Here is a 14,234-nt window from a genome sequence, read left to right on the forward strand (position 1 = left end):
CATTATCAAACTCAATGAAACATTATAAATAAGTTCTAGGAACATATATCCTGTGTTTGTGGTTTGCCAGATTTCCGTTAAAATGTTTATTTCTATCGTGTAGGGCTCAAGGATTTAATCTTTAAACCCGTGTAGATTTAAAACTGGATAATTTTACGGAAATCTATCAAACCTCTCTTCCTCCTCTTAATTTATATTAGCACCTCTAGCACCAAACTTATCTGAATTGCTAAGATTGCTGTGTATTATAGCCGTAAGTTGAAAAGTGTCAACAATCGGGTTTTGTAGTGCTGGCGGACCAGAGCAGACGCTTTAGGAAAAACACTACAACAAGTATAAAGTACGCGGCAGGTCGAGATAACGATCGAGGTGGGAACGCCCCGCACACCCGCACAGACCCGCGCTTACCCTGTGCGGGCGCGGGTGACGTGCACGATGTGCGGGGCGGAGCGTCATAATCCGATTGACATCTCTATAGGTACCTATACGTGTTGTAGTGCAGTGCTTTTCGGAATTGCCAAAAATCGTATCTTTAGTAAGAGCACCACGGTAAATTTCCGTACATTTTTCCCCCTCAAAATCTGTGAACTATAGAACTGCATAGAAGCGCGCGCACTGTGGAATTGATTCCGCACCGGATTTTTATACATTTAAATTCAAATTTACGCATTTTAAAACGCACCGCAAGTCACCGCATCGTGGTGCGCGCTAGCTCTAAAACAAGTTCCGTCCTATAGGCCATACCGCGCTTTTCATTGTCTCCTACAACTCTTTTCGGCAACTTCGTGAGGCTCTCAATTGGCAACAAGTAATTTGGCACACCTACTGCCACATCTAGGTGGACTTAAATAAAACGAAACTTGACATAAATCTATCTCCTTTCAACTCTAAGTTTGAGGAAAGTGCGCATAGATTACCTACAGCCTAGATAAATTCTAGTCTTTGCTGAGGCTTAGACTAGTGATGGATGCATTTAAACCACTATCTACTCAAGTGGTTAAATAAACAGCGTAGGAGTTATAAACCCACACCTCTCATTGAGTTTCATTATTTTCCAAGTTTCGTGATAAAATGTCGTCATATCAATGAACTCTTCAAAACATTAGCTAGTGAAATTGTTATTGTTTTCAAATCCCCTCCCATTGTTGGAATCGTTGCGTCATAGAGTGCCTACTTCTCTACATATTTTTGCATAGGTATCATAGGATATTTCTTGGAAACTTCTCAACTGCTCAAGTGTTTATTTTTAATAGTTCTTGATATACGTATCGTAATTTTAATTACTATTTATACGTCGTGTAAATAATGATGTGCAGTGTAAATTGTAGTGCCTAATCGAGGATGAATTTGTTTAAAAGAGGTTTGTCTATGAGATCGCTATTTAACATTTAGAGTGTCCACATCTCTTACGCTAAGCTTCAGTGATCTAGTATCATAACTCTATGCTTGCTAAGCTTGAATAACATTAAAAATTCAGCATACATGTTATGTATTTGATTTTTATAGAAATGCTGAAGATATCCGCACTGTTTTTTTTAAATTAAGAACTTTGTTGTGTTGTAAAGCAAATTTTAATAGATGTAAAGTATAATTTGGCGGCCTAAAAATCTCTTCCAAGCAACCATCCATACTTACTAATATTATACATGCGAAAGTGTGTTTGTCTGTCTGCTAGCTTTTCACAGCCCAGCAGTTTAACCAATTTTGATGAAATTTGGTACAAATTTAGCTTACATCCCGAGGAAGGACATAGGCTATCCAGACAAATTAAAAAGTTCCCACGGGATTTGTAAAAACCCTAAATCCACACGGACGAAGTCGCGGGCATCATCTAGTGAAGAATATGTGATGCAAAATTTTCACATTATAGGTACCTACTTGATAATTGCTAACTACGTAGGTAGATGTCGAACTTGCTAACTTCGATTTGCGTCATAAGCGGTAAAAGTTTTACGTTTGAATTAACAATTCAGTTTGATCCGATGAGAGCACCTACGCTCACCTCGATATGGACCTCCTCCTACGCAGTCTCGGGTGTACCCAGCGAGGGCGTGACTACTGACTCACGTAATATGCCTGCCATGATATTAATTCACTTAAGCAAGTTCATTGTGATAACACAAGTTTGTTTTTGGTAATTAACCACTGCTCTTTTTGATACATATGAGGGATTTATTCGCATTGCGCTCCAGACAAACTTAGTTTGGCTCTCATTTGAATACTAATGGTACGATTACACCTAACGAGTACAGTGGCGAGTCAGTGTCCTCGGCAGAGTACTCGGTTGGTATAAACACTTAACGAGTGAAATTTCGCCACAATTTCTCAGCCACAACACTGTCTCGGCCGAGTGACATTTAACTGTCTCGCTTCACTACTCGGTAGGTGTAATCGTACCATAAGCAATCAGAGCGATTACGCACTGCACTTCCGTCATCCGTGAGAATATCTCGGATGTGCCTCGGGTTCAAATCGCACATATGACGTAGATATGTCAAAGATGTCCACTGAATAGCTTGGATTCGGATCAGAGATTGGATTGGATTAGATTACCACAGTTCACGACAGTTAGGGAACTTCTAACAAAACGTCGAGGCTTCGACGTCGCGTCCAATGTTGTTACATTTGATACAGGTATAGCCCTAAAGTAGCCATATCATCGTCGATTCAGGATCAACCGAGAGTTCCCTCACTCTAGTTCACTCTGACGTTACCATATTTATTCGTGAAATTGGAACTGAAATCCTTTCTACGCAATATTATTTTCATTGCATATATTTGCGTTCACAAAACTCGAAAATGAGTAGATGGCTGAACTTGGAATTTTTATCCCGAAGTTCCCATGAGCAAGGGAATTATTTACTTTCCTAATATGTAATTACGAGTAATATAAGTCTGAGCCCGTAGAGAAGCGGAATCGGATTTAGTTAATAATACCTATGCATCAAAATAATAAAGTTTTTTTTAATCAAATCGCATAAAATGTAGAAGTCAAAGGAACTAAGTGTTTATGTAACAGTGTGGCTTACAGTTTACTGTATTTGGTATTGGTTGCGGTCGTTCTACCTCACTTGTTTTGTTGATACTTTTCGCTGATGACAGTTGCTACTAGTGGTCGCGTTCATACGATCGTGCGTTCCGTACTTTGTAACAGCTGAGGACTATTGTAACCGGTGGACATGTACGAGTGATCTGTTTTGATTTGTGCTTTGGGTTGCACGCGTTTTGCTTTCGATATCGTGGTCGTAGGTTGTGAAAAAGGACGTGTTATCAGAACGCAGGTCAAGGATCTCGTGTTGTGTGATTTTGATATAATATTTCGATGGTTTTAAGCTTTTATTTACTCTTCGTTCTTCCTGATATTTTATGTTGTACTATTGTAATAGATGTTGCCCGCGATTTTGTCCGCGCAAGTTTTTAAAAGTCCCGGGATGTCCTTCCCCGGGATCTAATTGAACTAATTAGCATGGATTATTTACAATATTTTGTATTTAGTGATGTCTGTCGTATTCGGGCCATAATATGGTCACATATTTTATAGGCTATAGTTGTCTAGGTACTTACTTACTAAGCTAAATTTGATGACTCCATAAGTGATCGACATCTGTAGATTCAAACTATCTAGAGAACTGGAATTCGGTACACTAGGTGTAGGCCCAAGAACCACTAAATAAGTTTTTTAGGCATATCGCTTGTGCCTACATTACATTCGGTTTAAAAATAATCCGAGAAAATCCTTTAAGTTTCATAGTATTTAATCTAACCTCAATAATGTTTCAATTTTGTAGGACCTATTAGCAGCTGTGTGTTATTGTCATGTTACATAACATACCTACCATAAAATTTCCTTGAATGATTTTTCATGCGGTAAGCTAGCTTTCAGGACAAGCATAATAATACCTATGAGGCTATGACGCTGATAGCCTATAACCAGTAAAAGGCAATATTAATTAAAAATTGCAAATGCAATAGCTATGGTTACCTACTGGTAAATAAAAGGAAAACCACTTTAAAGCTTTGTTGATTCGAATTTATAAAGTACGCATTGCATTATAAAATATTCTTAATGCATGCTGTGACCACTTTATAAATGGTAATGGACTCTGTAGCCATCTCTGGACCTAGCCATCATTAATTTTGAATATTAATACAATTTTTAGGGTTCCGTACCTCAAAAAGACAAAAGGAGCCCCTTATAGGGTCACTTCGTTGTTTGTCTGTCTGTCTGTCAAGAAACCTATAGGGTACTTCCCGTTGACCTAAAATAATGAAATTTGGCAGGTAGGTAGGTCTTAACGTTTCACTTGAGGGGAAATCTCCGAAAGCTGTGAATTTGTGGTTATATCACAAGAAAATAATTAAAAATGTTCATGAACAAATAAATAGTATCTTCAACTTTAAAAGTAAGATTACTATACCAAGTGTGGTATCATATGAAAGGGATTACATGTATATTCTAAAACAGATTTTTATTTATTTTTATACGTCATACTTAATAGATTTATCGTGCAAAATCTCGAAAAAATACGACTGTAGTATGCCCTCGGTGTCTGACTCGCACTTGGCCGGTTTTTATTTCTACGCGCAACAGATCCTACTTTTCGTAGCTGAATTGATTTTCACATTAATACAAACTAAAGAAATCGTATTCTAATTGCAGAAGTCAATTTACGAAAGTTACGAATGGAAAGACTTGCGAAAGTTGATTTGCTACGATTTATACAGGTTCAGAAGTATAATCTCATGCCTGTGTGACTCTTTCTTTTCACGTGACATTGGCGAAGTGTATAAAGCAAAGTAAGAAGAAGTGTAATATCAGTGGGTTGGACGAAAACCTAGAATCTATAACGAAAACGTAGAAACTAGAAATACACGCGAACACATGCATATTAAACTTTATCCGCTAGCGTGGTCGCCGGCACTAATACGGTCACCGCACAGGATACACATCCCGGAAGAATTAGCCCCTCCCTTCTAATGTATTTGCGTCCATACACGGCACACGTGACTCTTAAGCCGCCTTTACAGTCTACGGTAATTGCAAGGGCTCCCAACAAAAATTCAATTACAATAGACCCTTGACCGCGATCTCACTTGATGATGCAATTTTAGATAGAACGCTGTACTCTGGAAGATGGAAGTAAGAAGCATATACATTATACATGCATAAACTCCTATGTCAATATAAGGACGAAAAATATCATCAAAAGCGTCATCTAATAAATGCTTTTTAAAAGATAAACCAACTTAGATCACACTGCCAGTCAAATGTCGTAGATATTAATTAATAATTATATGTTTACTCTGCTCCGCCTGACCCGTAGGACTGATTTGGGAGAAATCAGTGAGATTTTGAGAAACTTCAGAAATCTCCAGAAAAAACGTTTTTGAAATAAGAAAGCTCTGAATAAACAGTGAGGTTGATTCGATCAAAGATTCGTTGAATAAATTAATTGTTACAATTCTCAATAGCAAAGGTAAACGCTATAAAACTCTTACCAAGAAGTTGCCGATCGGGTCAAATAACGAACTTCTGCGAATTTCAACGTAATTTTTTTATCTCGTACCCTGCGGCCTGCGCTAGAGGAAAACATTACAACATTTCTCAGAAGAATTTCTAAATCATGATTCATCGCAAATTAAGTTGTGCTAGTAATACCACCATAATTTTTTGTATCGATAGGTAGTAAATACATAGATCTGCACTGTTAGAGAAAATGAGGAAATCTGAATCTGACTGACTGACTGATCTATCAACGCACAGATCAAAGTACTGCACAGTTCGGGCTGAAATTTGGCATGCAGAGCTATCTATCATGATGAAGACATCCGCTAAGAAAAGGTTTTTGAAAATGAAGGTGTGAAATAGGGGTTCGAAATTTGTGTAGTCCACGTAAACGAAGTCGCGAGCATAAGCTAGAATAATATAATTGACTAGTAGGTATAAAATATCGTCAATGTAATATCCCATATTATTATCATGAACGGAAGTATCAAGTAGGTGCCTTTATAATATGAGGTGTTTGTCCTACGTTGCATCTTTTATCTTATCTAATCGAATGTTGCATTTTTTTTATCGTAGACATTATATTGCTGGCTCTAGGAAGTTAAAACTAACATATTATTATTATGTTTACTGATGTTAGTTGAACTTAGTCTAATTACGAGTTTAGACTGCGCCATTTTAGTTTGACGTATGTAGTTGCGTAGTCGTTTGAACTGGGATCTGGATCGTTAGTCATAGAAACTTGCACTTGTGCATGTTTGTTTCTTTGATCGCCGATCGTTGTTGACTAAAAGGGGATCAAATATGGCTATACGAGGAAAGTCTGTATTATTATTATGTCATAAAATGAATTCCATTTTAAACAAGACTTCACTTTGTTAGTTTCTTGCGATTTCTCGATCGAATCGTTCAATTTTGTTGTCAAAAAAATCATAGTTTTTCATAATCTTACCGTCTGTAAAAATACCCTTGGATTTGTAAAATGGGCCAAAAATAAGGCGTTCTATTTTAAATAACTAAAAGTATTTAGTTTTTTTATGTATATTAACACACTCACCTACGCCCTAGCCGATGTTCTGATAGCACGAAAGTGTGACGAATGGTGAAATCTACGCCTGCTGCTTAGTAATAAAATAACCAGTGTCGTGTGTATTAACAAATGGCTGCTTAGAAATCCATCGACATGACACCGACGCCAACGGATAGCAAGTTAGCTTCTGAAATAGAGTTACAGTTCATGCGAAGTTTGTTCAGCTTTTTACAGGTAGGCATTATACGGTTGTGTCTTTCTAAAGTTTGAAACTTTCAGCTTTTATAAAATAATGAAGGTCTGGCACTCGCTGGCTCTCTCTCTAGTAGTTGTAGTAGACTTAGGGAGGCTCAGCTTAAATTTCGCATAGATAATTAATTGGAAGAAGCCGTGAGATTTCCTACCAATAGACTATAGACATGTGATTTGATGTTGGTAGAGCCATATTTAATAAGTTATTAGATGGTTATTAGCTAATGTCTAATAAGTGCTCTACACGATAATGTCGGAACCGGTATTGACTAATTTCGTATTTATAGAGAAAATTATAACGGCAATTTCTTATTGGAGGATGTCAAGCAATGCGGCCATCGTGTGAATTCTATTCCTATACGAAAGGAAACAGTTCCTCTAGTACAAGTTTGCACATCTCGAAAACTTTTCTAAAGCTTAAAGCTACCTAGAAGCACGTAACGTGGTAATAACTGGATCTTAATTTTCTTGGTCCTCGTCATATTATATTCGTAACTAGCCTATGCTAGCTAGCTATGCCTGCGAACTCTTTTTCTGGGATAAAGTATTCTATGGTTGTCTCAAGGACAAATTGCAAGCTATGTCTTAACAGATATGTACACTTTGACATTTATAATAAGTACAAAATGATGCCTGCGACTTCGTCCGCGTGGACTTAGGTTTTAAAAATCCCGTGGGAACACTTTGATTTTCCGGGATATAAAGTAGACTGTCCTTCCCCGGGATGCAAGCTATCTCTGTATCAAATTTCGTTAAAGTCGGCTGAACGGATGGGCCGTGAAAGCTAGCAGACAGACAGGCACACTTTCTGCATTTTATAATATTAGTATGGAGTATGGATTAATTTACCTACTATTGATACCGAATAGTATATTTCTCAAAATTTATGTTACAAACGCTATAAACGTAGGGATAATATATATATACAGTTTCGTTTTCGAAAACCAATAAATCTTGTTCTAGGGGAATAGAAATTTGAGCTGCCTAATCGATCTCTTTAAATTTGCCTACCGAAATCAGGAGTATTGAAAGATTTAGATTGATGAAGATGTATTGTTATCGACGTGAAGTGAAATCTTGTCAAATCACTTGATAAACCGCTGGATCTTAATCTTGATTTAGTAATTTGAGTTGGCTGCCAGATAAATCTTTTAGCTTGAATTAATATTTCTTTTAATATATGAGTACTCTGAGGAGCAAATCAAATCAAATAAAACGGTTTATTCAAAATAAGTAATAAATTACACTTTTTGAAAGTTGGATTTGCAAGATGATATAGTGGTGAAGATTTTTACGCGAACTTAAAAGCTAAAGCTACGAGGGTTTCAAACGCGCCCAGGTCGGAGAAGAGCCCACAACAAACTCAGCCGGGTATTCTTTTTACTATTACCACGTTACAAGATCACTTAAACTTATTAGAACTATCACAAAGCCGCTATACAACTTCATAAAAGCATTATCACCCGAAAAAACCAATAGCTTTTCCAAGAATTTTGAAATACTTTTTTGGGAGTCTGGTTGACTGTAACACAGGTTACTCCTACAGCGACCAATCTTTTACTCAGCCAATAGCTCAATGAGAATGTATGTATGATTTTGATACTATAAACATTTTTTTATTTTCGCGGTGTAGAAAATAGGAATACGTTGGGAGAACGTAACATCTTAAGAAAAATTCTGGGATATATTTAGACCTCCACAGCCTCTGGATTACCGTAATGAGCTTAAGCTCTCTCTTAGTAGATAGAGATGTCGAGCACTAGGCCTATTATTTTTCTTTCTGAGCTAAAATTTGGTTTTTTATCTTTATTCTAGGCGACGAAGGAGTTTCTAGACGCGTTAAGTGAAACTGGCGCGGCGTGCGTGTCGCGTGCCATCGCGATCAAGTTTCTGTTGGCGCGCAAGTTCGATGTCGCGCGCGCGCATACGCTATGGCGGCAACACGAGGCCACCAGACGCAGGGAGGGCCTCATCAAGTTCGAGCCCTTTGAAGATCCCCTGAAAAGCGAGCTCGAAACCGGGAAGTTTACGCTATTGGTAAGCATTATCAAGCAGCTTCTGATTTCGCACACGCTATTTCGACAACGCGAGGCCACCAGAAGCATTGAGGACCTCATCAAGTTCGAATCGTTTGAAGCGAGCTTGAATCCGGGAAGTTAACGATAAGAAATTTTAAATTGTTTAGCAGTTGTAGAAACTTATCGTTACACAGAAACATAATATTTAAACTTGACAAAAAAAGGATTTTCAGGCTACCTCCAGTCCTGAACATGAAAAGTATGAGTCGAAAAAATAATTTGGTTAATCGCCTCGACTGATATTTACCTTGTTATTTATGGTATTTTAAAATCATTATGAGGGTCTCTTAGTCAGTTTTTTGAAAAAACTTACTAAACTTACAGCTTAAGAAATAATGATCGCCGAAGCTTTTAGCAATTACTATGGCTACGGAACCCTACTTTTTGCGTGTTCTGACACGCACTTGACAATTTTTTTTTTCAATTCATGATGTCATTGTAATATGGCTGCCATGTCTTTGTTACAGCCTACGCGAGACGCGACGGGCGCTGCGATAGCGGTCTTCACTGCGAACAAACACTTTCCCACGCAAACGTCGCACCAGACAACTTTACAGGTACCTAGAATGCATACAGTTTTGGAACTCACTCGCCATATTCGCTCTATGTGTCAACTCTCATGCCAAAAGCACAGTTTACCTTTAGGGCGATTACGCACTGCATCCGATCTGAATCCGTGAAAATACGTTCCGAAGTAGTCATATAACTATTTGTATGATAGCTTACGCACTAGCTCCGACTTCCGTCATCCGAGTTTTCTCCAACATCCGTGAAAATATCTCGGACGTGTCTCGGATTCAAATCGAACATACGACGTAGATATGTCAAAGATGTCCTCTGAATAGCTAGGAATTCGATCAGAGATCCGAATAGTGCGTAAGTAATATCCGAGTTCGGTCCGAGTTGTTTATATCCGTATTTTTACGGATTCGGATCGGATAAGTAGGTAACTTCTCCTCGATTAAGGACTAAAATCGTATTTTTGACATGTCTTAAAAATTACTTAAAATGTACGCACTAAACTATGTTTACCCAAGTAACTATTTTAACGTTCGATATTCTAACGCCAAGTTTCTACTAGCTATAAAGCTTGCAGAAGTTATTTCTGTAAAGTAACTTGTGTAAACTACTGAAGCAAATAATATGTGTATTTTTTAAATATGTTTGCTTAGTGTTGTGTGCTACAAAGTATAAATAAATATTAGTTTAGTTTTAACTTTAAGCTGAGATCTATAGAGCGAATTTTGACTTTGCTCAGACTTAAGATACTGTTTAAACGAGATAACGTCATATCGCTAATTTAAGTCTGTCTTGTTTTAACTGAAACTTATGTCTGAGCAAAGTCAAAGCACGCTCTATATAGATCTCGCCCTAAAATTTACAGAAATTAACATTGTGGCTAATTCTGTTGTACACAATCTCTAAACTAAATTAAATTGAGAGGTGTAAATCTAATGCTATCCTTTTCCGCGGGAAGCATTATGAAAGGGATAGCAATAGATTTGGGACCCGTAATTTTAGTTTACAGATTGTAGACAGTAGAATCAACCATAGACAGAGGATTATCTCCAGAACGAATGACCCGATTCTGAAAATTCTTTTTCTGATAAATAGATAATAATGTATCTATCTAGGCTATGTAGGTCACGCGGACGGAAGTCGCGGGCAAAAGCTAGTATAATGTATTTGGTTCTGGAAATAATACACCATTCACTCCATGCAAAAAATAGCCTGTCTACACTAATATTATAAAGAGGAAAACTTTGTTTGTTTGTTTGTACTGAATAGGCTCAAAAACTACTGGACCGATTTTAAAAATTCTTTCACCATTCGAAAGCTACATTATCCACGAGTAACATAGGCTATATTTTATTTTGGAAAAAAATAGGGTTCCGTAAGATATTTGGGTTTTTCGGACACAAGGTGTAAAAAATCAACCAGAAAAGTTACTTATTTTGCGTACGCTGCCTAAACTATAAAAGATAGAACCATAAAATGTTCTAATTAATTGTAGATCTTATAAATATCTACAAAAAAGTCCGCGACACACTATACCCATCTATGTCGAGTGAGGCACAGCAACCATTTTTTTATTTAAAAATCTTGAATTTTTTTTGGACTACATTTAAACGCGTTTATTTTACTCATGCTATTAATCCTTATCAAAATAAATGATTTCATCACTAAGAACAGTTTATGGAGTTAATATTTGGTCTTTGAATGATTAAAATTGGACGTTTGGTTTTGAAGTTATGGCGAAATTAAAATATTACGATTTCTGCTGCACGGCCCGTTGTATTATATAAAGAGGTAATGTCGTTAAGTTTGTTTGTAGGGGGTAATCTTTAGAACTACTGAACCGATTTTAAAAATTCTTTCACCAGTAGAAAGCTACATTATTCCTGAGTGACATAGGCTATACGGGATCTTTAAAAACCTAAATCTACGCGGGCGAGGCCGCGGGGATCAGCTAGTATAGACTATAGTAAATAATAATAGGCTTATTAAATAATAATGTAATTTAAAACATCATGCTATAATGAAATACGAGACAACGTGTCGTCCATGACAGGTTGAGATGGCAATCGGGGTATGAGGCGGGGGGACGCCCCGCACACCCGCACGTCACCCGCGCTCGTCCGCACCGAGTTGACGCGCGCGCACTTCGAGCGCGGGGCGTTCCCTCCCCGATTGCCATTTCAACTTGTCACGTACTATACAGAAACCTTTATGTGACTTTATGAATCTTTTATACATTTTTAGACAGCAATTTTCTTTATATCACGTGTTGTATTGTGGCAACTTACTCCCACGTACATTAACCGGGGGCCGGATTATGAAAACTGTTATGTAAAAGTAAGGTTATTTCGGGAAACGTGTTATTCGAAGTTGTATACAGGTCGACACGTAGGTGTATCGGGTAAAATTAACTAGCTATATTTACTATTTTCGTTGTAGTATGGTGTGGGTGCACACTTAATTAGGTTAATTAAATTCTACAAAAGAAGCGATTGAGAGAAAATCATGCTGTTTGCTTTTTTTATTAATTAAGTAGTATTATCTGTTATGATTCAAAGATGCACTTTCACTCCAAAAATCTCTTATGATATAGTTATTTTACAGAGAAAGAGACACAAAATTATTTCACTTGAATGACCAGTTACGTACTATGTCTAGAAATAGCCATTGTTGGATAATCATATAAACTTTCATCTCCAATTAACTCCCTTGGGTGTGAAATTCCTAACAATCCTTATGGGTAGCCAGACGGTCAAGCGACTTGATGTCAAGCACGTAGGCTTGAGTCAAGCATTTTGACCGTTTCCAATGTTTGCTTGATGCATGAGTCAAGCATTTTACAGTACCAAGCGGCAGAAAATAATGTACATCGACCTTTAGAATGAGATTTCGGCTGTGTAGAGCTTTGTCTCTGTCACTCATACCTATGTGACGTTTTGTTGGTCTAAACGACAGAGACAACTATCTACAAAACCGCTATCTCTTTCTAAAGGTCGATGTACGTTATTTTCTGCCGCGTACTGTACGTGCTTGACGGTGATTGATGCGATTTTATATTTTTGCTTGACGCGACGTTCGGACAGTGTTCGAGATATAAGAAAAGTGCTGTTTGCTTGATCAAGCTGCTTGCTTGCGGACTGCGGTTGATGCGACCGTCAAGTAGCTTGATCAAGCAAAACAAAACTAGGTGCGTGACGTCTCGGAAGGCCTTAAAATACGTATTTTTATTTTAAAACAAATAAATATGTAGGCACTTATTTTAATAGATATGATTTGAAAAATGACGGACTTTCTCGCTTTTATACAAATTTTCGTCCCCATTTTCATTTAGAAGTGAAATTTTCAAAAGTATTTTCTTACTCATAAGTAGCCCTCATAAAAGTAGTAGCAACTCAAAAAGAAAACCTACTGTCAAAAGCCCGCCCTTCCAAGTTAGCCCGCTTCTATGTTAGACTGCTACCATGCAATGAGATCGCCGCAGTCAACGGCTAACTTGTATCGGAATATAAAAAAGTCAGTCAGGACAAGTCTTTTTATATGTCTAGATCTTTGTCGGCTAGTAAATAAAAATGGTTTGTCCAGGGCCTGGTGTACCAGTTGGACGTGGCGCTGCAGTCGATCGAGACGCAGCGCGCGGGGCTGGTGTTCATCTACGACATGACGGACTCCAAGTACACCAACTTTGACTACGAGCTGTCCCAGAAGATCCTCACCATGCTTAAGGTCAGTGCCATGGCGACTTTTTACCTAAGACTGAACGGAAACAGCATATGCGAATAGCGTTAGAGGTTGTATTTGTACGTTTTTAGGGTTCCGTGCCCAAAGGTTGCCAACGGGAGCCTATTACTAAGCATCCACTGTCCATCCGTCCGTCCGTCTCTCTGTCTTTCAGCGGGCTGTATCTCTTGTGAAACGTAGAGAATAGGTAGAGAGTTGCTTCGCATTTTTCGTTGAAGATAGAATGAATAGGATAGTATGAGCTATATTAAGAAATCCGGTCAAGTGCGAGTCGGACTCGGGTTCCGTACCATCGTACAAGAAATAACACTTTTTTGAGATGTAACCACAAATTCATGGTTTTCAGATTTTTCCCTTGTGCTTAAATACAATCTTACCTGCCAAATTTCATGATTCTAGGTCAACGGGAAATACCCTATAGGTTTTGATTCCCTAGACCGGTCTTAACAGACACGACAGACAGACAGATAACGAAGGAGGAAATTTCTCCTTCGTTTCTTCATTTAATGATCCTTTAAGGATTCCTTTTTTAATCTGAAGATACGGAACCCTAAAAAACTAATGAGTTTTTGCATGACCTGATTTTAACGAGCATCAATTTATTTGAAGCGTTACATCGGCAAAATCGTAATGGTGTGGTTTTGTTGACCTGCGGTCTGCAGTTAGATATTAAATGTTAGAATTTATTGCGTTAGCAATTATTGCATGCCAAGTTAAACTGAGTTATGGACATGTTATGGACCCGCCAATTAGTTTGCGCGTAGCTAACTCCATTAAAATGTCACACACTACTGAATCACAGTGCGTTTCAACTTTGCCACAGTTTCATATAATTTGCACCTGCTAATTGCTGGTTAGTCGGTACATTTTTTTTTACAGAATATTCCCCTATAGCCATGACTAATATTCCCCTTTCCTCACCAACTAAGCGTTAAGCTTGTGCTAGGAGTAGGTACGACAATAGTGCAACGGGCGGGGTTTGAACCGTCGACCTTTCGGTTTTCAGTCCACTCCTTTACCCATTGAGCTATTGAGGCTTTTTTAACATTAATGCAATGAGAACAAAAAACCGGCCAAGTGCGATTCAGACTCGCGCACCGAGGGTACAGGT

At 38.0% G+C, this 14,234-nt stretch overlaps 1 protein-coding gene across 2 annotated transcripts in view; it reads left to right on the forward strand.

The window, feature by feature from the left end:
* The window catches only part of Ptpmeg2 (Protein tyrosine phosphatase Meg2), a 95,504-nt gene that overhangs the window by 10,770 nt on the left and 70,500 nt on the right, over positions 1–14,234 (forward strand). Inside the window, exons 1-4 of one of the 2 annotated variants that reach the window (XM_069504233.1) lie at positions 6,586–6,770; positions 8,604–8,825; positions 9,334–9,423; positions 12,968–13,108. In XM_069504233.1, coding sequence (XP_069360334.1) covers positions 6,690–6,770; positions 8,604–8,825; positions 9,334–9,423; positions 12,968–13,108 — 534 coding nt within the window. In that variant the 5' untranslated portion in view covers positions 6,586–6,689. Of the gene's footprint in view, positions 1–6,585; positions 6,771–8,603; positions 8,826–9,333; positions 9,424–12,967; positions 13,109–14,234 lie in introns of those variants that run through there. The other variant, XM_034977502.2, reaches the window with a different exon arrangement.

This window comes from Maniola hyperantus, chromosome 17 (assembly GCF_902806685.2).
Source record: "Maniola hyperantus chromosome 17, iAphHyp1.2, whole genome shotgun sequence".
Classification (NCBI taxonomy): Eukaryota; Metazoa; Arthropoda; class Insecta; order Lepidoptera; family Nymphalidae; genus Maniola; species Maniola hyperantus.